The following is a 25,961-nucleotide window of genomic DNA, read 5'->3' as shown; positions in this document are numbered from 1 at the left end:
TCAGCAAGTCAGCAAGCTTGGGAGGCCACCGGAGATGCTGCGAACCCCACAGCAGGGGACTGAGCCCCCTTGCCAGCCATTCCTCCAGAGGACCAACTCGTGGGTAACGCATGGCAAAGCCAGCAGCTGCCTGGGCCGCTCCAGCAGCGTCTTGCTGCGTCGCAGCCTCAGGCCTCACTCCTGCTGCACAGGGGCCCACAGTGGTGCTAACTGTAATGGTGATGAAGGCCTTCAGTGCAGTGTGTCCTAATCACCCCTCCGTGACGGTCGAGAACGGAAGATGTGGTTAGTGAGGGAGCAGGGCTTGGCTGGGCACAGGTTGATTTCCCCCTGGAAGGCTTCCTTTTGTCTGCCCGTAATGATATCATCTACTATTTATCCAGTCCCGTTTTGTACCACATACTTTACTTCCAGTTCGTGAACGAGGCTAAGAATCAAGGCCCCCGCCCCACCTTGCAGAAAAAGAAGCTGCAGCTCAAAGCGGTGAGATACCCTGCAACAGGGCTCCCAGCTGGGGACAGAGGAAGCTGAGATGTGAACCCTGCTCAGCTTGACTCAAAGCCACCCCAGGCTCCTCCACCCCGCACTGCTAACTCTGGGTTCACGGCTTCTTGCAAAGTGTGTTTCCTGCTGGGTCGGACGACACATTGCCCACTAAGACAAGCAGCAGCTGGGTGGGCCGGCTCCAGTGAAGGCCAGTTTTGCTGAACTAGCCCTACCTCTGCAGCTGCTTTTCAAAAGGAAGTTTTCCAACAAAAGGAGGTTGCCCTGCCCTGTCACTACTGCTGTAGGTTTCAGCCTGTGTCCCCTGGCCTTTCCGCATGAACCTGGGCCCCTGGCACTACCTGCGGTGGGCACTGCCATGGGAACTTGTCCCAAGCAGAGCTGGCGTCCACGTTCTCAAGGGCAGGCAGCACCTGCTCTGTTTAATTAAGTCGTTTGTCAGCGTTAACAGGCCGTGGCAGAAAGATCAGAGAAGCAGGAGTCTGGGGTCTGCACTGGAGCCCTGGCTCTGTCACTAACATGCAGGGGAGAGCTGAGCACCTCCCTTAAAACTCTCTGAACCCCAGGCTTCTCACTTGCCAGATGGAGCTAAGTATGTCCTGTCTTATTGCTCAGGACATTCTGGAGGGTCAAAAACCATAGGAAGTGGATTTAAAAGTTGAAAAGCCCCTGTAAGAGGCATACGCTTGCTGAGACAATAATTTCTATCATTAATAACAATGCTTGTTTATGGTCCTCTTACTCTATGCCATTTATTATTAGAGACTTTACATGCACCATCTCACATAATCTCCACAACAGCCCCCAGGAGGTAGTTATGGTTTTCATCCCTGTTTTACAGAAGGAGAAATTGAGACTTGGTTTCTAAGCATTATGGTGTCCCAGGGCTTGGTCCTGAGACCTCTGCTCTTTAGTAGCTACATCCATTACCCCAGGGATTTCACACTGTGTCATGGTTACAAAAACCATCTATATGCTGGACCTCTCCCCTGCACTCCATATCCAACTGCCTATACAGCACCTCTTCTTGGATGCCCTGTGGGCATCTCAACCCTTACATGTCCCAGGTCCAGCTCCTGACAACCCCCCCACCAACCTGCAGTCCTGCCCATCTTGGATAAAGGCACCTTCATCCTTCTAGTTGCCTGGGCCCCAAACCTGGGGATCATCCTTGACTCTTTTTTTTTTTTTTTTTTAAAGTGTTTTCAGCCATTCTCTAATGTGGTTTAATTAATTTATTTATTTTTGCTGTGTTGGGTCTTCATTTCTTTGCGAGGGCTTTCTCCAGCTGTGGCAAGCGGGGGCCACTCTTCATCGCGGTGCGCGGGCCTCTCACTATCGCGGCCTCTCTTGTTGCGGAGCACAGGCTCCAGATACGCAGGCTCAGTAGTTGTGGCTCATGGGCCCAGTTGCTCCGCGGCATGTGGGATCTTCCCAGACCAGGGCTTGAACCCGTGTCCCCTGCATTGGCAGGCAGATTCTCAAACCACTGCGCCACCAGGGAAGCCCCCATCCTTGACTCTTTGACTTTTCTCTTGCTCTCAAAAAGAGAAAGTGTTGGTCCCACTTTCAGAATACATCCAGCATCAGCTACCTTTCGTCACCTACACCATTACCATCCTGATCCAAGCCACTAGCATCTCTCATTTGTATTGAAACAGCCTCCTAACTGGCCTCCCTGCTTTTACCCTCACCCCTCCCCCAAAAAAACTTATTCCCAAGACTGCAATTAACGTGATGGCTGAAACCTAAGGCAAATCAGGTCACTCCTCTTCCCCAAACTCTGTAGTGACTCCCCATCTCGTTCAGAGAGAAAACTGAAGGTCATACTTGGTCTGCCTCCCCCCACCGCCTGGTTCCTCTCTGGCCTCACCCCCTGTGCCTCTTCCCTTCACCTTTCAGTTCCAGCACACGTGACCATGTGACTCAGGGCCTTTGCACCTGCTGTTACTTCTGCCTGGAGAGCTCTTCCCAGATACACCCGCATGGCTCATTCCCGCTCCTCTTTCAAGTTCTTTGCTCAAACGTCACTTTCTCAACAAGGCCTTCCTCAGCCACCTTATTTAAAAATCGCAAACTCCAACTTCCCCCAATACACTCTAGCCCCGTCCCTGCTTTATTTTTCTCCATAGCACGTATCACCAGCGAACAGTTTACTATTCACTGATGGGCTGATTGTCTATCTCCACCTACTAAAATATACGCTTCATAAGGACAGGGAGTTTTGTCTGTTTTGTCCCTGCAGTTCTGTATCCCCAGTGCATGCGATAGCAGGAGGTGCTCAATTAATATGTGCAGAATGAGTTTTTAAAAAATTACTTGCCCAGGGTCGCATGGTAGTAGAACTGGGGTCTAAATTCTGGGCTGACCATGTATATTCCCAATGTGGGAGGCAGTGGAGCAGGGAGGGGAGAGAGGGAGAGAGAGAGAGAGAGAGAGAGAGAGATGTTTTGCTTAGTATTCCCCTCAATTTATAAACAGACTAGAAGGGCAGAAGGAGCAGAAAAAAGGGGTGGGTGGCCAGCATCACCCAAGACTGGTGTTCCTGAATGTCCCCGTCCCTCCCACAGTAGATATACCTACATGTCACTTGCTACTTTGAAGAAACAAAAAGAGCAGTTCCAAGCAGGCTCTAAAGTGACTCCCCAGGTCACCCAGCTGATTAGTGGCAGAGCAATCAACATCCACAAACTCTGAAAAGATTTCTGTGAACTCCCTGAAAATTGGTTTTTTCAAAGATAACTGGCTTTTGACAAATTCCCTACAGAATAAGGTAAGGGCTTCTGTCCAAGTGCATTCATCATCTCATCTGGTTCCTGACCCTGAGGCCACTGGCACACACAGACCTGCTTGTGAAAGTCTGCATAAAGAATTCATTGCAGTCGGGCTTCCCTGCTGGCGCAGTGGTTGAGAGTCCGCCTGCCGATGCAGGGGATGCGGGTTCGTGCCCCGGTCCGGGAAGATCCCACATGCCGCGGAGCGGCTGGGCCCGTGAGCCATGGCCGCTGAGCCTGCACGTCCGGAGCCTGTGCTCCACAGCGGGAGAGGCCGCAACAGTGAGAGGCTCGCGTACCGCAAAAAAAAAAAAAAAGAATTCATTGCAGTCGAAGAAAATGATAGGGTCAGTTGTTAGAAACACCCCATGTGCTCACCGTCCTACTCTGCCTCCCTGCCCCCACCCCGTCTTTCACACTCCACACCTTTGCTCCAGCAGCCCCCATGGTCTACCTTGCTCCTCAGGCTCTACCCAACCTGGCAGAAGTCCCTTCCTCTGCACAGCCCTCCCTGATTGGATATCTGTGTCCCCTGTGTGCCCTCTGTCCCTGTCTGAGGACTGTGGGAACCTGGGGCTCCTACTCGACTGTTCTACTCTTGCTGGACATACGGACTGGACCATGTCAGCCCCTCTTTGCAGCTGCAAGGCCCCAGCCCAGGTCTGGCCTGCTGGGGGAGGTAGAGAAGGCTCAGCCAGTGTTTGGACAGTGCCTACTGACCGGCTGGGCGAAGAGAGGATTGGTCCCACACTCCCTTTCCTTGAGGACCAGTAACCTCTAGCTGGGGTTGGCCCCACTCTTGGGGGATGTGGGTGGCCCCATAAACAGGATCGAGGTCGCCAGGAAGGGCTCCTGGGTGCACCGACGGGTGCCTGAAATCCCCCTGAGTGTCTCATCCAGTCACGAAGGAAGCACGTTGCAGAATGGTCCCATTTGTGGACTTCTTTTTTTTAGTTTATTCAGTAAATTTATTGAGTAGATGGAATAAGCATAAAGAGAACAAGATAGGAATCTGGAAATCAGTATTTGGATACGGACACAGATGCACTTGTGTATGCCTAGAACACATCTGAGATGCTCTACAAGAAAGTGGTCAGGGTTTCCCTGGTGGCGCAGTGGTTGAGAGTCCGCCTGCCGATGCAGGGGACGCGGGTTCGTGCCCTGGTCCAGGAGGATCCCACATGCCGCGGAGCGGCTGGGCCCGTGAGCCATGGCCGCTGAGCCTGCGCGTCCGGAGTCTGTGCTCCGCAACGGGAGAGGCCACAACAGTGAGAGGCCCGCGTGCCAAAAAAAAAAAAGAAAGTGTTCAGAGTGGGCCTGTCTTAGTTGGGGTTCCCCTGAGATGAGGCTTTGGGTGCCGGTAGTTTTGGGGGGAGGCAATCTCAGGAAATAAAAATGAGGGAGAGGGGAGAGTGAAACAGGAAAGGGAGGAAGACTAGAGAGGGTGTGTTAATGAGTGGACATAGCCGGGGGCTCGTGCTCGGACCCTCTGAGCGGCTGTGTAGAATGCACCTCAGGGCTGTCCCACTGGAGGCTGGGGAGCCAGGGACACGTATCCACTGAGCCCTGTGCTCCCAATGGTTGAGGGGTGCCCTCAAGGTTGTACCTGTGTCCTGCTGAGTGGCCACCTGCAGCTCCAGGGAGAGCAGAGGGCATGGACGCTGCCCTTCCGGAAGCACCAGGCCTGGGACTGCCCGCCACTGTGGGGTGGAGGGGATGGGGGGTGGGCTCCCCAGGAATCAAATGGGAAGTGGGGATGGTTAGAAAGCGTTAGACTTTCCACAGTTCTATCCTTCTGTAAGTGTTGATTTGGAAAGGACATTAAGCACAAAGAAGCAGGAAATTCACCTCTTCTCCTGGAGCCACCTAGATACCGTGTGTGGAGCACAGCCTTGCAGCGTTATTTTTTATAGTGTGTGTCAATGCGGTCCCTGTACTTTGTGCCGTCTTTGTGTGTCCCCGTGTAGCACGGGTGACGCCTCCCCTTGGAGCTGGTGCTAACAGCTCAGCTGTCCAGGGGAGGGGGATGGGCGGCCGCCGGCCCACTTCCAAGCCAGGCTTGGGAAGGAGTTTGAGGTCCAGATGGAACTCAGAGGGGAGGGCGGCCCCCCACCCCATGGCACAGAGTGGATTTATCGCTGACACCGCAGCCTCCGTCCCAGCTATTAAACACGGTGCTGCCCAAGGGGCCAGCAGGGCCTTAAATCTCTGCCCTGGGGTCACTTCCATTTTCCTGCTCACTGAGCACGACCAAACTTTTGCTTCCTAAAGAAAAGTCTATCCTTTAAGGTTGTAAGCGCAGAAGTGTCCCAGCACCCGGATCCCCGCCACAGACAAGGCAGGGACTCCTCAAGGAGGTGGCTGGAGACACTCACCACCCCGCTCCTCCCGCCGCCAGGTGGCAGGTGGGCTTGGCACTCGGCTCTGGGCCCAGGTCCAGCTCTGCTGCCCCCGGCCAGCCCAGGCAAGCCCCTTCGCCTCTGGAGCCTCTGCTTCCTTGCCTGGAAAATGGGTACGTCACACCTGCTCCCCAGGACAATTTGAGGATCAAACAAGGACATGGATGTGAAGCAGCTGCGACAGTGCCTGACATTGTTGGGACACCAAAACTGGGGGCCTCAAGAGCACACCCTGGACTTTTCGCCTCCTGCTGGGTCCCTCCCCTGGGTCCCTCCCCTGGGCCCACCTCCCTACGTGGCCTACCTTCCTCCACCATCTGCTCGCGTCCTGTCTGCCCCCGCCCCGTCCACAATCCCACCCCCCCCCCCACTCTGCTAACACGGAATCTTCTGGACACCTGGCTTTCACATGCTCTTCCAGCCCCTCCCTCGCCTCCCACTGTCTACCTGCGGATCTCAACTCCGAGGGAGCGAGCTGCACGCCTGCTGCCCCACCACCGTCCACACTGCCTGCCACGGGAGTCCCACGAGGACAGCCCTTCTTCGAGACAGGCCCAGAGAGCTCGTGCTCCGAGCAAGGGTCAGGCGACTTGCAGGCGAATTGGACTACAAGGGCTCAGAAGCCCTGGTCCTCTGTGTCGCATGGCACCTCCGGGGCAGCTGTCCCTGAAGCTCTGGGCAACCTCCACGCCCAGCCCTTCCCCCCTTAAACCCAAGGCTTGCTCCTGTTCAGGACCAACGTTCCCACGTAAGACAGCACGGGCTGTGGGTCAGCTGACCCGGGAGGTCAAAGCTCAGTTTCATTTTTCACCAGCTGTGTGACCCTGGGCAAGTCCCTAGGCCTCACTTTCCCCAGGAGGAACGTCACTAGCAGCCTAGCTGTCTAGTGCTCTTAGGAGGAAAAGATGCTGATAACAGAGCCTGGGACACGGTCTCATTATTATAATTGTCACCATAGTGCTGGCTTGTTGAGTGTGTCCTACGTGTCACTTTACAGCTATTCTATTACTAATCCTCACTCTGCAAGGCAGGTCCTATTAGCCTTGTTCTACAAATGAGAAAACTAAGACCCAAAGGAGGAATTTACCCAGAATCCTAGCCCACACCTGCCTGGTCACAAAGACTGTGCTCTTCAGAGCCGTTACCTCTTACATGCACATACCGTGTGCCAGATGTGTAAGCCCTTTACGTGTATATTATGACACGTATGGGCCTTACAACAGCCCTTTAAGGTAGGTACTACTATTATCATCATCACCATTTCACAGATAAGGAGACAAAGGAACTGAGAGGTTAAGTTATCATACACAAGGTTACACAAGGTTAAGTAACATATACCAGCAGCAAAGCCAGAATTGGAACCCAGGCAGTTTGAGGCCAGAGCCTGTGCTCCTAACTGCTACCCTCTGTGTCTCTTCCCTGCTTTGCCTTCCTTTGTTACATGTGATCCTTCCAGCAACCCCTGAAGACAGGTAGTATTAACCCCATTTCACAGCTGAGGAAACTGAGGCTCTGACACACAGCAGGTGTGAAATTAAACCAGGAGACAATGCATTTCCAGCTGTGAAATAAAATGGCTCAGAACTTTCCTCAAATTCTTTCTCTATTATGACCTTCTGGAGAAGTTCTCACTGGGGGATGAGGCTGCAGTTACCTTAGTGACACTGTATTCCTTTCTTGTCCTCCAAGTCCATGCTCTAATGGCACGGCCCACTCTGCAGACTCTAGGCTTGCTGAAGCGCAATGGATGCCTTAAGGACGCTGTAGATCAGACACAAGATCAGACTGCAAAGCACCAAGAAACCCTTCACCCGGAATTCTGCTCAGCTCCGGGGCTTTGGAGAGCGGCTGGCCGTGTGCCTGGCTCTGTTTGCAGGAATTGCACCAAACACCTTGGGAATCCCTGGGGAGAGGACCTCCTGGCGGCAGACCAGCAAGACAAACACTGGGATGCATCTTGTCGGCTCCATGCCCACAAGGAAGGGAGACATCATTAATCGAGCAGTGTTCTTTCCCACAGAGGCAAGGTAGGGCCTCTGGATCCTTTGCAGAACAATGTTCTAGTCAGCACTTATTGATCAGAACTACATTTCTCAGCTTCCTTGCAGCTAAGAGTGGTATGTGATGTTTTAACCACTGAGCTATAAGCAGAAGCAGAGTAGGGTATTTGAGACATCCTTTTTTTTTTTTTTTGCGGTATTCGGGCCTCTCACTGTTGTGGCCTCTCCCCTTGCGGAGCACAGGCTCCGGACGCACAGGCCCAGCAGCCATGGCTCACGGGCCCAGCCGCTCCGCGGCACGTGGGATCCTCCCGGACCGGGGCACGAACCCGCGTCCCCTGCATCGGCAGGCGGACTCTCAACCACTGCGCCACCAGGGAAGCCCCTGAGACATCCTTTTAAAGAGAGACAGTGTGCCCTCCAGCTCTTTTTCCATCCTACTTCCTGGAATGTAGGTGTCAAGGCTGGAGGTGTGGCAGCCATTTGAGACCATGAGGTACCTGAGAGAACGAAAATCACAAGCCGGGAAGGTAGAGCAGCAGGCAGGTGGAGCCTGAGGCACTGATCACCTCCTGGAGCCCCACAATATCCTTGGATTGCCTGTTTCCAGAATTCTCTTAAGTGAGAGAGAAATGAACCTCTACTCGATTTTAAGCCTATTATTAGAGATTTGGGGTTGCACACAATCAAACCTAATTCATACTGATATACCTCTAACCCTCAATCATCCTCCAGGTGTACTTCTGGCATGCTCTCCAATTTGCGGGCCCCTGAATCTATCAAGCTGCTTTGCACCCCGAGCCAGTACCTGCTGCATGCCGTTCTTCTGTCTGAAACACACTCCTCCCCCTCCTCTAGTTGGCAAACTCCAACTCATCCTTCAAGACAGCTCAAGTGCTCCTCCTAGAGAAGCTGTCCTGGCTTCCCAGGTTATAGTGCATCCACCTTCTGAGTTCTTATGGTGCTCTGGGTCCCCTGCTCACCCTGTCCTGTAATTATCTATAGCTGTCTCGGGGGGCTCCTGGTAGCAAGGCAATGTCCAAGCGTCCCCATGGGCCCAGGCAAGGAAGCACAGTGAAAGGCTGTAGACAGAATGAACAGTGTCTGAATGAGTGCCTGGAGGGTCAGACAGGCTCTGCTACACAAGCTCCAGCAGTGGCTCTAGCCAGGGAAGACTTCCTGGAGGAGGAGGCAGACAGTGGCACAGAGCATACTAGCTCAGGCTATTGGGCCAGGCTACTGCCTGTGGTACAGAAAGCAGACACCACAAACCCTCAAGAGATCTTTATATATGGCTTAATGGAATGTCTCCAAGACAGTCTCTTAAGTGTCTCTGTGAGGTCACGGCCCCCAGCTGCTGCCAGGCCTGGATCACCAATTGGTAGTGATTGACAGGGCAGCTGCCTAAAGAATCTCCAAGGCCCCAGGTCAGGCGGGGGAGGGGTCAGGCATTGTTGGAAGCTGAGCCTACTCTGTGCTGGCGTTGTACAGCCATCTGGTTTGGGTCAGAGGTCTCCAGGGACAGGTTTGATTTATAGGCCGGTGCAGCCGCCCGGGGGGCATGGAGGGAGGGCACAGGGAGGCCAGGACGGGGTGGGGGGGTGGGGAGGGGGAGGGAAGGGCCAGGCAGGGTCCCCCTCAGAGGCTGAGCGAGCACCATGCTTCTGCTCTCAGCCTCGAGCACCTCAGGTTGCTTTTAAGAGAGAAACATCGCAAAAGAAAGTATTGGAAGAGCCAAGAAGTCTTTACTGTGTGCCCATTGTCTACTCAGGGCTGTATCTCAGGCTGTTCCTATCTGGGAGAGGAAGGGAATCCACGTGAGCGCCATCCAGGGCAGCCCCCCTCCAGCGCTGAGCTGGGCTTGCCAAGCTGACAGGTTCCCTGACCCCTCTCTGCCACCCTCCAGCACGGCCATCGTTAGCCGCCCTTTGCAGGTGATGACACCAAAGGGAAAGCACAGAGAGGCCGCAGCCCGGAATGGCAGAGCTAGGATTCAAACCCGGGCTTTCTGCCTGACTTCCCTCTACTCTGCAGGGCCCCCAGAGGATTCCGGGGTTCAGAGGAGGAGAGGTAAGCGGCGGGCTGGAGTCTAAGGAAGACAAGCCATGGAGAGAGGCGTCGGAGGGCTGGTCACTAAGAATGCGGTCGTGCCTTCAACTTTGCTGAGTTGTAAAGCCCCGCACACCCTCCATCCACCCAAGTGCGCTCCAGCAGCACAGAGCAGAGCTGTCAGTATGGACTGAGGTCACTGGGGAGCACTTTACAAACGAAGTTGGCATCTCTCTGAGCCTTGAGAAAGGACAGCTCTGGGCAGATGGAGATGGAGAAGATGGCATCCAGGCAGGAGGCACAGCACAGGCAAAAGCGGAGGTGAAATCTGCCTGGTGAGATGTGAATGCTGGCCTGAGCACTGGGGGCCCGCTCTTGTGACAGAAGTGCTAAGAAGCCGGCTCTGGTGAGGGAGGCCACATACAAGATCCATCTCCTTGGGTCTGCTCCGAGAAAGGGGTGCAACTAAGAGCCCTCACTTCCCAGGGCAGAGTCAGCTGTGCTCTCAGAAGGCCGAGAACATGGGGCCCATGCGGGGCTGATGCCTTTCCCATGTCCTCTGCTGGACACGTTCTTGGATCGAGAGAGGCACCACCAGGGTCCTACCGGGGCTGGTGAGGGTGGGTAGCGTGGGGACAGCAGTGACTGTCTCCTCAGAAACCACGGAGCACAGTTCCCCTGGGCCCCTCCATGTACCTGGCACCCCACCACTCCAGTTCCTTGGATATGTGAGGTGCTCCCACTGTCTAGTGAGGGCACCTGGGGCTCAGAGGGGTTCTGTGGCTGGCCCAGGTCACACAGCTCTGCAAAACCTGGCCCTAAGCCCACACCTAGAGAAGTTCAGATCATCACGCTGAGGCTAAACAATGAGAGCAGGGAGCATTTCAGGTGTTGAAAAACCTCACTGTGATCAGACGGAAGATACCAGAGGCAAGAAGGAAACTTTCAGGACATTTGAACCTGAAATGGGAATCAGACAGACTAGGGTCCACATTCCAGTTCTGACCCTGTGACCACTTGGCCTCTCACAGCCTCAGTTTCCCTATCCATGAAATGGGGATGTTAACATGACTCACCAAAAAGGATTGAATGGAATTGCATATATATAAAGCATTTAGTTTGGGGCAGGGAAGTGTTTAGCAAACGGTTACTTTGACGTATCTTCACAGCCACTTCTGCGGGGAAGCCCACCAGGCATATGGTGGGACAGGTGGCTCTGGTGGGCTTCAACTCCCCTTTCCATGTTCTGCGTGTCTTGGTAGGGACTTCATGAAAAGCCAGAGCCAGACCTGAGCCATGAACCCATGCAGGGCTGGGGTGCAGCAGGCAATCCATCATCCACAGTCAGCCAGTCGAGTCACCTCCCAGCGAGGAATGCAGATGAAAGCCCATTTCATCATGAAACTAGACACCAGGCTACTTCCTGCCAAGGGCACCCCTTGCGAGATGCCAGAAAAGCCCCGCTCTGGCCTTTGACCTCTGCCCTTGGTTTGTTTATACACGGCGGGGTTGGGGTCAGAAAATGACAACCAGACCCAGGCAGACACACACATGTGTCAGGGACAAGGAAAGTGTTGGACAACTCCCGGGGCATGAGTACATGCCGGCGAAGGGCCACCAGGTCAGGAGGAAGGAGGAAAGAGCCAGGGGCCCCCGCATGGTGGCCACCAGTGCCGTTCTGTTCAGCTGCAGTGGGACAGAATGGACGGAAGCCGCCTGCGTGCTCAGGGCTGCAGGGACATGGGAAGAACACACCCACCCCTTCTCCAAAGAGCCTACTGCCCAGATGGACAGACAGGACAGACACCCCAGAACCTTAAAATCACCACTGAGGGCAGTTATGATTACAAGTCAAAACGGACACTCAACCGGGCCTCGTGAAGCAGTCTCTACCGCGATCCGGGCCACCATTTACAAAGGGCTCTCAAGGGTCTGGTTCTATTTCATCTCCGTAACAAGCCTCTTTCTCATTCCTCCCCTTTCACCCACAAGGAGGTGGAGGCTCCGCGGGCTCAGGGATGCTCCCAGGGACACAGACTAGCGAGGGGTTTCCGCTGCTCCCCCAACCTGCGCTGGGTGTACTGGAGCTCTTGCTTCTCTGGTGCAGCTGCCCCTCCCCCCCACCAGGGCTCCTGACCCCTGCTGTCCCCCAGGCCCTCCTCCTCGCATTCCTGGCATACCTCCTGTCCTTGCCCCCTCCTGGCTCTCCCCACCCAGTTCTCCAAGTATTCCTGGTAGTGTTGCTGCCCAACTCTCCCTGGGCAGGCACCTGTGCTGAATCTTCTTCCTGACCCTCCATCCTGGAGCTGGGCCCTAGAATAACTAACTCATGGGAGAGCTGAACCTCCTTGCAGCCCCAGATGGAAATAGCCCCATGACGGAAACAGTGGCCAACGCCCTTTCCGTGAGGCTCCCCAGTCCTCCCAGTGGCTCTAAAGCAGCACTGTCCACTAGAGTTTGGGGCGATGACGGAAATGTTCTACACCTGCCCTGCCCGATATGGTAGCCACCAGCCACATGTGGCTATGGAGTACTCGAATGTGGCTACGCAACTGAAAAACTGGATTTTTTTTTTTTGCGGTACGCGGGCCTCTCACTGCCGTGGCCTCTCCCGTTGCGGAGCACAGGCTCCGGACGCTCAGGCTCAGCGGCCGTGGCTCACGGGCCCAGCCACTCCACGGCATGTGGGATCTTCCCAGACCGGGGCACGAACCCGTGTCCCCTGCATCGGCAGGCGGACTCTCAACCACTGCGCCACCAGGGAAGCCCGAAAAGCTGGATTCTTTATTTTATTTTCATTAAACTTAAATGTAAGTAGCCACACGTGGCTAGTGGCTACTGTATTGCACAGCACAGCTGTATAAAGTCTGTCATCCAAAAGATCAGACGTGCAGACAGCCTCTGGATGTTAGATACCGATGAGTAATGGACTCTTCCAGGCTATCTTGTCTAATCCCTTCTTTCCTGTGATGGAGAAACAGAGGCACAGAGAGGGGAGGTGATTCGCCCAAGGTCACACAGCCATTGCCAAGCTGGAGGGGCCCAGCCAGGTTTCCTGGCTCCTAGTGCAGAGCTCCTTCCAGGACCTATCCCCTCCACCTTTTCCAAGCACCTCCCGACAACTAGTACCTGTAAACCTGGGACATCTCTGCTTAGCCACCAGCACCCCCCCTCACTACATGACCTTGCACCCCTACTCACTCCAGCAGCCTCCTTCCAGCCAGGCATCTCAAGGAGCTGACTTCCAGCCAGTGCTGCGTTGATGGCATGATCAACTGGGAAGCTTATAATACACACACACACTTTCCAGGGTCCACGGATTCAGAGACAGCCAGAACCTGTGTTTCTCCCACTCTCCCTGAGGGTCGCTGAGGTCCAGGTAAGTGTGCCAAGTGACCAGCTCCAGGATTCCCCACAACTAAGGGAACCAGCAGGTGGGACCTGACCCAGAGGCACCAATCAGAGGGCTGGTGGGAACCTCTGTCTGCACCTGAGAAGCGCTGGCCCATCAGAAACGCTCAGGACTTTAAACCAAGACCTGGGAAAATAACGTGTCAGCTAACAGGGAGGCGGAAGCGGTCAGGGACCAAGGAGGGGTCAGGGTCCTGGTGAGCTATCCCCAAGAGATACCCAAATTATGAGGGAATAGAGATGACACAGGAGAGGCGGGGCACAGGTGGACGGGAGGGGGTCTGGGGCAGACGTGCAGTGGAGGCAGCAGTGGGGTGCCTGAGAGCATCCCATTCCTGGACCCGCCCACTACACATGCAACCTTACGCCCACCCCTTCCCTCAGGCAACTTGGATCTCCTGGGGTCTGGATTTCCAAGGGAGCCTCAACTAAACGTCCCTCCCCTTTTCTCGATGCTTGGCCCCTGGGTGAGCTTTGTGAGTGGCCCCGGGCTGTGATTCTGGCCCCTCACCCCAGAGGGAGCCACCCTCAGGGGGAAGACCGGGATCCCACATGGCACCCCCAGCAGGGCCCAGACAACGAGCAGAGGGCTACTGTCCACCTCAGCAAGCACTAGGGCAAAACCGCCCTCACCCTGGGACACCATCGTGGATGCATTTTGAGGGAGAGACCTCAACCAATGGGACAAGATCTGGAATGCCGCTGTGGCTCCGAATGGATTGACTCAAATGGATCCAAATGGGTCGACGCTTCTACTTAAAGGACGACCATGTCTCTGCTGGCAGCTCTGGCCCTCAGTGCTCCCTGGTGAGGTCATGGGCCTTGGAGGTGTGAGAGATGGGGACCTCAGGTGCCTCGTCAAGTGGGGCCCCAGGATGGGGCAGCCTGTACCCGTTGGGGTTCCCAGCAGGCAGGTCACGAAGCGGGGCTCGCAGCTCTATTTATAGAAAGCAGCTGCTGCCGAGGAGGAAGAACTGGGGAGAACCGGCTCGGCAGTGTTTTCCAAGCTCACCCTGTCTCGGCTTAATTTCATCCCAAGCAAATAAATCATTAGGGAGGCACCGAGTCCAGGGAGATCCGATGAAGCAGGGCCATTAAACGGCACAGCCTTAACGTGAATTATGGACGGCCTCAGACAAGCAGCCTTATTAGTGTCTGGGTTAGGCCATAACTCATGCTAACCGCCCCCTGGTCTTAACCAAGTGAGGAGACGGGGAGAATCAGCCGGCTCCCTGGCCGCAGGCATAGCCCAGCAGGCTGTCTGCTCTCCCAGCGGTTCGAACACCCTCCTGCAAATGTGCTTTGCTCTGTGCCTTGCCTTCCCGGCAACACCCACTCCCACGGGCAGGGGTGAGGACAGATGATCTGGCTGTGCGGTATTTAAGGGTGCTCACAGGCTGTGGCAGTGGGAGCCGCCGGCACCATCGCGTCGGGGAGCCCTTCTGCGGAGCGCAGGACAGCCGAGGCCTGGGACCACCCACAGAGCCACGGCAGACTCACATGACCCCGAGCGGCACGGAGGTGAGAGGCGTGGGTTCAAGGTTGCCGGATGGCTGCCTGCCAAGCTCCTGCCATGAGCGGGCTCTTCATCCCCCCTCAGCCTCAGTCTCCTCACGAGTGACGTGGGAGAGCAGTGCCTTGTCATCCGTGGATGGAACGAGATAACACGCACAGAACGCTCACGGGCGTTTGCACGGGGCTGTGGCAGTTTAAATCAGATGGCGCACGTGCCGTGCTGAGCTGTGCCTGGCCTCTTGTTAAGTGCTCACGCGATGACTGTTTTAACACGGAGCTGTTTCTATTTGCGGTAATCCCTTCCCAAACGAAGTCGCCCTCGCGGGAAATTCATGCATAAGAGTATGGATTCACTTGGCGACGAGCCGTCCTGGAGGCCTTGCCCTGTGCCCCTCCCAGCGGCACCCAGGCCAGTCCCACCGACGCCCGTCGGCAGGGGTGAGAACGAATGGTCTGGTTGTGCTGTATTTCAGGGTGTTTCCATGCAGTGGCAGCTGCTGATACCGGCTTCGGGAAACCCTTCTGCTGAACAGACTGCCTGATGCCTCAACAGGCTGCATCATCAGCGTCGTTAGGAGCTTGTCAGAAATGCAGTCTGGGGCCCTACCCAGACCTGCTGAGTCAGAACCTGCTTTTAACAAGATCCCCAGCGGACGTGAGTGGCACGTGAAAGTTTGAGGTGCGCAGCCGACTACAAGTCTATGGCGAAGTCCCAGCATCACACCCACTGTACAGGACGGAGAAGTTAGGAAACCTATGCCCGGGTCATCCAGGTAGTAAATGGAGAGATCAGTTATGTCTGGTCCTGCCGGCGCTGAAACCCCTAGTTCTGTGGTCTGAGCAGGAGGGGGTTATCTGACATGTGGGAGGCACTGAGAGGCCACGGAGGGTCTTCCTATGTGTGGATGTGGGAGTGGGGAGCACCTCTTCTAAATTGCACCCAAGCTCCAAAGGCCCTTCCACCCTCACCCATCATTCTCCTCCTGAACTCCTACGTCCTCCTTCACCTATGTCGGGCTTTTCAATATGGACTCATAAACGGCACTGAATGCTTACTCTCTTGTTTCTGGCAAGGTGCACTGTCAAGGAGGGATTGGAGGCCTGGGTTTTAGTCTGGTTCTGCCGCTCATTAGCGGGTGACCTTGGGCCAGTCCTCCCAGCTCTCTAGTCCACTCAGCTCCCACCTGTAAAATGTGGGTCTTGCACAGGCTGCTGAATGGCCCGTTCCAGCCCTAAAGCCTGGGGCCTGTCTTCAAGCCCTGCTAGTCCCAGAAAGGTGGAGACCGGCCGTCTCCTCCTCACTCCCTTTCCTCCATGGTCCAGTAGCGGCCAGCCCGCAGCCAGGCCTAGTAACCATCTGTTCAGAGGCAGATGCTGGTCTTCAGGCCCACCACCTCACAGCCCATCCCCGCTGAACACACGTGCGGGCACAGCTGGCGAGGACACCACTTGTTTGGACATCCGTGCTGAACACATGCTCACCAGGCAAGTCACCCGCGGGAGCTACAGAGCGCTTGAGCCAGACATTTAGCTGGAAGCCTTTAAGGCTGCTCGCAGGGAAGGCTGAGCACTCCCAGCTCACCTGTGACGAGCTCACAGTGGCCTCTGGACCTCAGGTGGCATTTCCTTCATGTATCCTAAAGAGAAAAGAGTCCAAAACCTCCCCAGACCAATGTATTCCCTTGTGTGGAATCCCTCAGAGCTCACAGTGTGGACCCAAATTGAATAACAATAATTATTTCCACATCTAATAACACTAAGTAACTTTAACAGCCTACGAGAGCTATAATAGTTACAACCGGCAATTTTTAAACCTACCTTTTTCAGTACCTTCTATGTGCCCGGCACCAGCCTAGTCACTTGCCATATATGACCCACGATCCCGATGGATCGTGGCAAAGTCAATTTCTATTACTATTACAGATGAGGAAACCGGCTCAGGGGTGAAGTGACTCGCTCAAGGTCACAGCTAACGAGCAGCCAAGTCAGGACTGGGCCCGGGGCTGGGAGATCCCTGAGCCGCAGTTCTTCCCATGACACCAGGCTGTGAGCCTCTGAGAAAGACGGCAGCAGCTCTGTGGTGGCCCACGGTGACACCTGTCCCAAACGGGCCTGTGTTTCAAAGCTCCCTTCTGCAGGCAGGACTTCCTGGACTGAACCTACTCATGACTGTGTTAATTGTGGGGAAAAAAGCCCTCAAAGCAGGGCCACAGCGTCTGAGTGAAACCTTTTTTCAGCTGAAAGTCTGTTCCTTTTTAGTGGGAAACAAAGGGTAGGGGCTAGTTTCTGAATGCTGAGATCCTGAATTGAATTGCTGGGCCATCATGCAGCCTCTGCTTGGCCCGGGTGTGGGGACAGATGTGCTGTGCACGGTGCACAATGAGGGGTGGAAGTGGGTCACTCCGGGGTCAGGCTTCAAGGGGGTGACAGCTCAGAGCCAGCCTCACTTCGTTCCAGGCAGCTATGACTCCAGTCCCGCTGCGATGGAGAAAACATGCACTTATTGAGCACCTACTAGGTACTCCGCTATGAGGGTGGCTGAGGCGGCTAGGATGCAGTCCCGCCTCAGAGAACTGCCACTCTCAGCAGCAGCAGCAATAACAAAAGAGCGAAACACACCTCTTATGAACCTGCTGTGTGCAAGTAAGGGGTCCAGGGGTCTCACTGTGCTGACACACACCCCGTGTAAGGACTGACTGAATTATATATCTCAAATGATCGTGGTCCAACAATGAGTCTGAAGCCGTCTTAACTGCAAATTAATGTGATTGTGCCGTATTTTAAATCAGAAACCAAATCTTTCACAAGCATTCATCGGGTGCCCAAGACGAGCTCAGCACTGGACACAGCACAATCAATGATGCAGGCTAAGTGTGTGATATCAACAGCTCCCCTCCACCCCGCACCTAACGCGAGCGACATGCTGGACCACGCTGCGTTTCTGCATCTATCTTAATACTCACCAACCCTGCAAGGTACATATAATTATTCCCACTGCACAGATGGCAAAACAAAGGCTTGAGGATGTCAATTAGCCAGCAGGGGGCAGAAATAAAATTCAAATCAGGACCAAAAGTTTATTCTCAAAGACTGGAAACTGCCTAAAGGTCCAAAAATAAGGGTCTGGATAATCCAATTATGACACAGCCACACCATGGAAACCCATGCAGCTGTTAATAAGGAATGAGGCAGCTCTACGTTAATCATATGAAACGATCACCAAGATCTATTAAGGCGGAAAACGAGGTGCAGAGCGGTGTTCACAGTACGATCACATTTGTGTGAAACTTCTCTGTCATAAGATTCTGGAAGGACATAGGAGAAAGTGATCCTGGTGGTCACCAGCAGGAAGAGAGGCTGGGGAGCTTCGGGGTGGAGGTATTTCACCAGGCACGCTTTGGTAGCGTTGAAATTTGTTGCCACATGCATCCTTTACCTTTCAAAAGTATTTTAAAGTCCCCAGTGTGCCCGCTTCCCCACACATGCCTCCTGGCTGACCATCTGTGCCCTGGGGAGCTTCACACCCACCCAAGAAGGCACACACATGTGGAAAAGTGAGTGACTGGGGCAAAGCGGGGATTGGGGAGGGGGGGATGGGAGGAGGACTCAGCCTTGAATTGGGGATGCAGGGGACAGAGCCCTGGGTTGAGGGCTGTGGTGAGCTGGAGTCAGGGCAATGATAGGGTGCGGGGCAAAGGGGAGACCAGGCCTGGACCTGGCTCAGGAGGGGGGAAGAGCAGAGTCCAGAGGATGGTGCCACCCAGGAGACACAGGGGAGCTGGGCGGGAAGGTCGTGAGTGCAGCGCACACAGCTCTGGCAAGGGGACGGTGTCCTCGCAGCCATCCCGGTAGAAAACTCTCTGCCCTTCATCAGTACCAGAAGCCTTGGCTGGACGCCAGCCTCCTCTGCTGAGCTGATGTACCAATAAATGCTTGTTGGCAGATCAATTAAACCATCTAGGAATGACGTCTGGAACGACAGTTTCCCTGGCTCGAAGCAGGTGGACAAGGCTTCCCTGCCCGCTGGGCCTGAGATCCTGGGGTACCCGCTCCCCGTCCCCGCTTAGTCAGCCCTGGGCTCGGACACCTGCTCTTTGGAATCGGCGGGCACAGTGGAGGCAGCAGGGCCGGCCCAGGTAGCAGGAGGCACGGCAATGGTCCCGACGACCTGGGTTTCAGGGCAGCTCTGCCACTGGCTATAAGATGGGTTTAATAACAATGACGTTGCCTCAAGGTTTATTGCGTGGGCTGAAAAAAAAAGAAAATGAGTAAAACACTTGGCCCAGGGCACAGAACTTGGGTGGAATCCCCCAAATGTATAATTATTATGACCCTCAAATCAAAGCTGCTCTGTCTGGGGTCCCCTCTCCTCTTCCTGTGTCACTCGCGTACTACCCACTACCACAAGAACTCCAAGACAGGAGACAAAGCCGTTCTGTCAGCCCTCCTGGCCGCCAGCATGTGGAACGAGGTGCCAGGGGCTGGAGGGCAATTCCAGAAACCAGCCCGGAGCAGATTCCAAAGGCCTGGCCCACCCCACGGGCCACCCTCACGGCAGTTGGGACATTTTCAGTGACATTCTCCTGTTAGCGACCGAAGGATGCCTGATTCACAGCCACCGCTGGGGCTGTTTACATGCAACTAGGTTTTCAGAACGCCCCGTGGAGTGCTGTGCTCAGTCAAGAGCTTGGTGGGCTGGAGGTGAAACCGGGGGGGAGGGACAGCATCTCAGGGCCTCCTCCAAACTCACCGCTGAAGGAAAGGGTCCAGTTCTTTGCTGAGTGGCCACCCAGCCAGGTGGAGCAGCCTCTCCTATTCCTTCTCTTCCTGCCTTGTCTGTAAACGTCTCCACAAGGGACCACTAAGCCAGTGTGCCTCAGTTTGATCCAGTTATTAGCTGTGTGACCTTGAGCAAATTACTCAAGCTCTCTGGGCTTCAATTTCTTCATCGGAAAATGAAGATGCTAATAAAGGTATTAGCTCAAAGAGTTGTTACAAGGATTAAACGAATTAAAATTTGTAAAGTGCTTAGAATCTAGCCCAGCACAGACTAAGTATCAGAGAAGTGTCGTTAGCGTGGCGCTGTGATTGCTGTTATTATTTGACCCTGGACCCAGTCATCCGGAGCCAGCTGGCCTGTCTGCCTGGCCTCGGTTCTGCACTTCCCAGCTCACTCGGATGGCAGAGCCCCTGGGCATCCTGCAGCTCTCTACTGTAAACCCCCCAAGACGCTGAGCTGTTTTCGTTCCATGGTGTAGCCGAAGAACACATTTGTAATAGGAAAGATGCACTTCCAGGAGCTCTTGTCCTCCAGAAACCCATACTTCAGAGTGACAGACAGTTAGCTCTTCCTAAGTCTTGCTTTCATAGTCATAAAAATCAAAAATTGAGAAAATCATGCCCATTAACTTCCTTCCTACACATTAGAAGGGAAGTCTCTTATTGAGGCCACTTTTGTTTTTATCCAGAGGTGAAGCCCCGGACCTGGCCCAGCTCACCTAGTTAGTCAAAGCAGCGAGCACCAGTCGCTGTGGCCCTGCTCTGTGCTGGCGAGCTTTATCACGCCTGTTTTACAAAGGAGAACACTGCGGTCCAGAGCGAGGAGGTAATCATCGTCCAGGGCCTCCTGGTGAGTCCTGGGACCAAACTCTAACCCCATCTGTTCTACCCCCCATGGCCTTGTGGGGAAGCAACCCCAGAGAGCGGCCCTGCTTTTCTGCCCTAGAGCCTGTCTCTAACTGTGGTCACCTAACCCCCTTGTTGGGTCTGAATTTGGGGACCCACCTTCGTGGCCACAACCAATTGGCTCATAATTCTTTTCATGCACAGAATTCCACCTTGGGTCACCCTACCTGCCCCAGAGACTCCCTAGGGCCAAAGCCTTCTCGGTGTCCAGGGATCCGCTGGACTGCAGCCCAGGTCACTAGCTACAGGCATCACACAGTCCCTTCCCAGCCAGCCCGTCAGACTCCCCTCAGCCTGTTCTTTGGTGGCTCACCCTGTAGTCAGGGCTTGTTCAAAAAAGCTGAGCTCCCCCTTTCTGCAGTCACACCCTGCCCAAGATAGAGAACATCACTCCTATCTGGAGAAGGGGCCAGCACCATAGCACTCAAGCCTAATCCTGTCACCCAACAGGAGATGCCACAGGCTCGCATCGTATGACATCCTGGCCTTGTCTCCCCTTGCCTCCTGGATGGGCTTTCTAGCCTCAGCCAACCTGAAAAAGTCACTGCCGACAGGGAGGATAGAATGCTCCAAGTTTTAGTCTCACCAAGCACCTCCAGCCACCGGAAGGACCCAAGAGCTCAGAATGCTCTGATCACGACTGTCCTCTCCCACCCAGCCTCCACCCTCCGCAGCACAGCAAGCGGAACACCACGGCTTGAATACCCTTGATCCTATCCTTCGTGGCTGCAACCTGGTTAGCACCTTAGTTTTGTGCCAGTAAACGAATCAACAGACAACAGTCCAAGTGTGAATCAATCCCCAAGAGGAAGCCCACCTCGGGGGCCCAATGGTTGGCTCAGGTAATTCCTCTTGGTATCAGTGCCAGCCTTTAATCCCAGCTGCCATAGTATTGGTGCCGTCACACAAGACCTCACAGCAGCTATGAAAGGGACCTGACACTGTCCCATTTTACAGCTGAGTAAAACGAGCCCTAAAGCCTTAGAGTGACTCACCAAAGACACAAAAGCACTGAGCATTGGGGATGCAGTGGGAAATGAGGCATGTCAGATCCCAGAGCCTGGGTACACCAAGGCCATCCTTGTAGTCCAGTGATCAGCTCTGGCAAGTAGATTTTCCAATTCCATTTAAAGAGAGTATTTGTTGTTGCTGTTGGTTTTCTAAGCACTGGGGTTTGCCTGGTCATCATGTCTTTGAGGGTTCTCAACATTCTCCACAAGGCACTGCGGTGACTGAACTAGCCCGATTCAGGACACACTCATCCTCTCTTTACTTAAACAGTTAATCAGAGAAAACAGGCCACTCTGCCATTCAATGGCAACCTGAGTCCAACAACCACGGAAATGAAATAGGAGCAAAAGCATCGCCAATTGTACCACAGAGTGGAGCACACCAGCCACTTTCTGGTGGTCTGTCGCCCTTGAAAATGGTCAACCCACGCTAACCTGAGTCAATGTCAATTTTTACTTGATTAAAATCTTGTTCTTAACCTCTTTTCTGGAGTGTCATGTCACTCTCAGCCCCTCAGCCAAAGGGGGGAGCATGGGGAAAGAGTGGGCTTCGGAGGCTGACCGACCTGGGGAGGTTCGGGCTCTGGTTCTCCATAGCTCTGCTCTTGAGTTTCTCTTCTCTGAAGAGGGGCAATTATATCTCTCATTTAAAATGAGTAAGCTAGGGGCTTCCCTGGTGGCGCAGTGGTTGAGGGTCCGCCTGCCAATGCAGGGGAGGTGGGTTTGTGCCCCGGTCCGGGAGGATCCCACATGCCGCGGAGCGGCTGGGCCCGTGAGCCATGGCCGCTGGGCCTGCGCGTCCGGGGCCTGTGCTCCGCGGCGGGAGAGGCCACAGCAGTGAGAGGCCCGCGTGCCGCAAAAAAATAAAATAAAATAAAATGAATAAGCTGGAATTCTGGCTTTAAGCGCCCAGCACTGGGAGTTTCGTCAGGGGTGTGGCAGGAAGCCTGTTTGGATGAGGTGTGTACAAGCTCACAGGTGACTGACTCCAGGCCCCACTCGGCTGGGATTCAACACGGGACAGGCGACCACATGCACCTCTGTCCAGAGGCCACCCTGCCTCCCTAAGTGACTCCCTCCCAAAACCAAGAACTATTTTCGTTACTAGGATTTTTAAGCTGCCTCACAGGATGGTTGTGTCTATTAAATGAGAGGAGGCCTTAGAGTTGCCAGCAGTCAAACACAGCGGCCTGTGGGCTTCTGTGCAACCTGCGAGGGTGTTTTGTGTGTCCACACGGTGTCTTAAGCCGCTGCCAACGTTAAAAATTGGAATCGTTCACACAAAATCTAGATTTCTAGGTCCTCTTGAAAGAAACCAGAAGATTCCACAACTTGCGGCTCTCATTCCCATGAGGCAATAATCAGCCAGATGCCCCCTTTAACAGAGAGCTCAGCGGGAAGACCTAGATTTGAGTGTTCAGCCCCTGCATACAGTAGGTGTTCAATAAATGATAGTTATCACTACTTATTATTTATCAGTAACTCGAGTGCATGGGATTCAAGTGCAGGGACTGTGTCTTCTACTTGTCACTCTCCTCCCACTGTGAACTTGAAGCCAGAAACACGGGAGACATCGTTTTGCCACAACCCTTACAGCGACTGAAACGTTCGTAATTTTAGCATCAACACCCAAATCACTTATTAGGCGCCAGTTCTAAGCACTGTCCTAAGCACGTCACATATATTATTATCTTATTTGATTTCTCACAACAACCCGGAGCTAGATTACTATCATTGAGCCACTTTCGCAGAAAGGGAAACCGAGGCACACGCCAAGATCACCCAGCAAGCAGAAAAGAGTCAAGGTCCAAACCCAGGAGCCTGGCCTCGGAGTCCACGTCCTCACCACGAGTTCAGGATTATCCCAAGTGCTGATGGAGGATGGGGCCTCAGAAGGATGCTTTCCCCCGTCTCCCCGCCCCCCCAGTTCTGCCTGGGACAGGCAGCCTCTGGACCCACCCCTGCCCACCCCTTCCCCTCTCAGCAGGCTGCACTTACGGTCAAGGCCATTGATGTAGCGCATGGTGACTTCACAGTGGCCCCACACGGCACTCACCACCGGGTAAAGCTTCTTGCCCTTGAGGCCACGGAAGGCCACGCCCAGGTACTGGCCGTCCACGACGAAGCTGAGTGTGCCCTCGTCCATGTCCAGCACCACGAGCAGCGAGTCGGGCAGCGCGAAGGCCTCATCGGGCCCCAGGAAGGCGGGGTAGGCCACGCCGGGTCGGTTCTTGCCGTCGTGGTAGAGGCGGCTGCGGCCCAGGTCCCAGCCCCAGGACTCGGCGTCGCTGCCCACCAGCGCCGTGTAGCCCACCGAGTGCAGCGGGGCCCGCGCCGTGGCCACGCCCACCACAGCGTGTGTGCCCCGCTGCCGCGCCGGCCAGTGGATCTGCCAGGCGTGCAGGCCGCGGGCGTGGCCCACCTTGCCGCGGATGCCGTCCGTGCTCTGCGCCACCGGGTGCCGGTGGAAGGTGAGCCGGTCGTCATCCTTGACGAAGACGTTGAGCGAGCGGTCCTCGGGGTTCCACGCGTGGCGCAGCTGCACCGCCAGCCCCGCTGCCGGCATGTCCAGCAGCTGGTCCAGCCGCGCCGGCCGCCCCGGCTCCGCTCCCCGCAGCTCGCGCTTGGCCGGCCGCAGCGCCGGCTCTCGCACCTCCACCGACTTGAGGCTCCCCGAGAGCTTCTGGCCCATGGCTCGCTGCCGGGACGGGGCCGCTGCGGGCCACCGCTACCTCGTGGGAGCTTCCGGTCCCCGCAGCCAGGGATGGGCCACGGGGCTGGAAACCAGGGTTCCGGACCGTACACGTCCACAGCCTCTGCGGGGCTGGGGCAGGGGCCCAAGCTCCTGGAAGGAAGCAAAGGACGCGGGTTATTACAGCAGCCTCGACAGCCACTTATGCCCATGCCTTGGCTGGGCCCTGGGCGTGCATTAATAACAGTAACTAATGAATCGAATGATATCTGGCACTTATCTAGAACTTGCCATATGCCAGACACTGTTTTAAGTGATTCATATTTATTAGCTCATTTAATCCTTAAGACCTCCCTATAAGACATTCATTATCATTCCCATTTTATAGATGAGAAAAGTAAAGAGTATAGAGGAGATAAGTAATTAACCAACGTCCTACGGTTAAGAAGGGGTTGAGCCCAGATTCACACAGGCCGTCTGGCTTCAGAGTCTGTGTTCGGCTCTTAGAGTAGTCACAGGCAATTTTATTTTAGAAATAAGCACTGAGCCCAGAGAAGTTTGATTTGCTCAAGATCACAGAACATAGAGAACCCCAATGCATTTGGTCCCAAGAAACAAGCCCTGTGCCAAGGTTGGGGGGGACAAAGTGCCCAAGACAGGGGGTCAAAGATGTTTAGGGTGTGGCCCATTGGTTCCCATCCCTGGCTGCCCTGGGGAGCTTAAACAGCATTTAAAGTGCAGCCAGGCTTGAGAAGCCAGACACTGAGCAAGGAGCCACCAAGGTCACCCAGGGACGTGGACATGGACATAAGATAACCATCTGAGGATGGGGTGGGGTCTCCATGGGAAGGTGAGTTGGAGGCAGGGGGATGAGAGAGTTGATGCCCCGACTCTGGAGCCAGCGAGAAGTTATGCAAATCCCTCTCTCCATCGCTTAGCTGTGTGTCCACAGGAAGGACTCTTTGCCTCTCTAAGACTCCAGTTTCCTCATTTGTTGAATGGGGGTAACATGCTCCCTCCAGGTGGTGTGGGAAGCTAAGAGACAATATCAAAAGTCAAGCCTGAGATTCTGCGGGCAGCTTTTCCTCTCTGGCTCTATCTTCTGGGCATCCTGCATATACACCTTCCCTTTGGATGGGCTAGCTCTTTCTTTAGGCATATAAACATAGTTAACAGCATTGACCCTGGGCAACCTCCGCTGAGACAAGATCCTGGTTTTCAGGACTTGGCCACCATCACTAAGAGACTAGCCAGAATCCAGGGTGCTTGCGCTGTTTGGATGGGCCCTGGGTGTGGGAAGAGATGGAGAGCTGAGCCCTGCAAGCTATCCAGAGCAGAGGTGTGTGTCCTCCCCTCCCTGGTCTGAGAGCTCCTAGGCTTTCCTTGAGATAGATGAGGAGGCAGATATTTTTCATGCCCCGCTCTGCCTGGCCATGACCTCCCACCCAAACAGTGGCACAGTCCCAGCCAAAGTGCCATGCGGCACAGGCAGCAATAATATGCCTTGCTTTTTTAACCCTCCAATTTTATTCTCGACTCCCATTTTCTTTCCTTTCTACGGTCAGACCCCAGCTTCAGCTCATGCTGACCCTATCCAGAGAGTTCTGGCTAATGTTTCAGGAAATACCAGAATACATAAAAATGTACAACACTAGACAGTTCTAAGAGAGCAGAATAGTTACTCCTTTTCATATCCAAAATCACCCAAAATAAAGGAGAGAAAGAGAAAGAGGAATGCAAATTTTGTCTTCAGCAAAACTAGAACACATTTGTAATCCAACCACAACTTATAAAGAGAGGCTGCCAAAAAAATGGTCAAGCATTGCCAAAACCACTGAAGATCAAACGAGGTGTGAGAAAACACCTACAGAAGACACCTGTGGCTGCAGATCTCAGTTGAAGATGGCAGAGCCAGCCAGTAG

At 54.5% G+C, this 25,961-nt stretch overlaps 1 protein-coding gene across 1 annotated transcript in view; it reads right to left on the bottom strand.

The window, feature by feature from the left end:
• The window catches only part of SPSB4 (splA/ryanodine receptor domain and SOCS box containing 4), a 61,618-nt gene extending 37,579 nt beyond the window's left edge, over window positions 1-24,039 (bottom strand). Inside the window, exon 1 of the mRNA XM_060010071.1 lies at window positions 23,346-24,039. Within this exon, the coding sequence (XP_059866054.1) occupies window positions 23,346-24,039 (694 nt within the window). The remainder of the gene's footprint in view (window positions 1-23,345) is intronic.
• Between the last annotated feature and the right edge of the window lie 1,922 nt (window positions 24,040-25,961).

This window comes from Delphinus delphis, chromosome 4 (genome assembly GCF_949987515.2).
Source record: "Delphinus delphis chromosome 4, mDelDel1.2, whole genome shotgun sequence".
NCBI classification, from domain to species: domain Eukaryota; kingdom Metazoa; phylum Chordata; class Mammalia; order Artiodactyla; family Delphinidae; genus Delphinus; species Delphinus delphis.
This window is presented reverse-complemented; position numbering and strand designations above follow the sequence as displayed.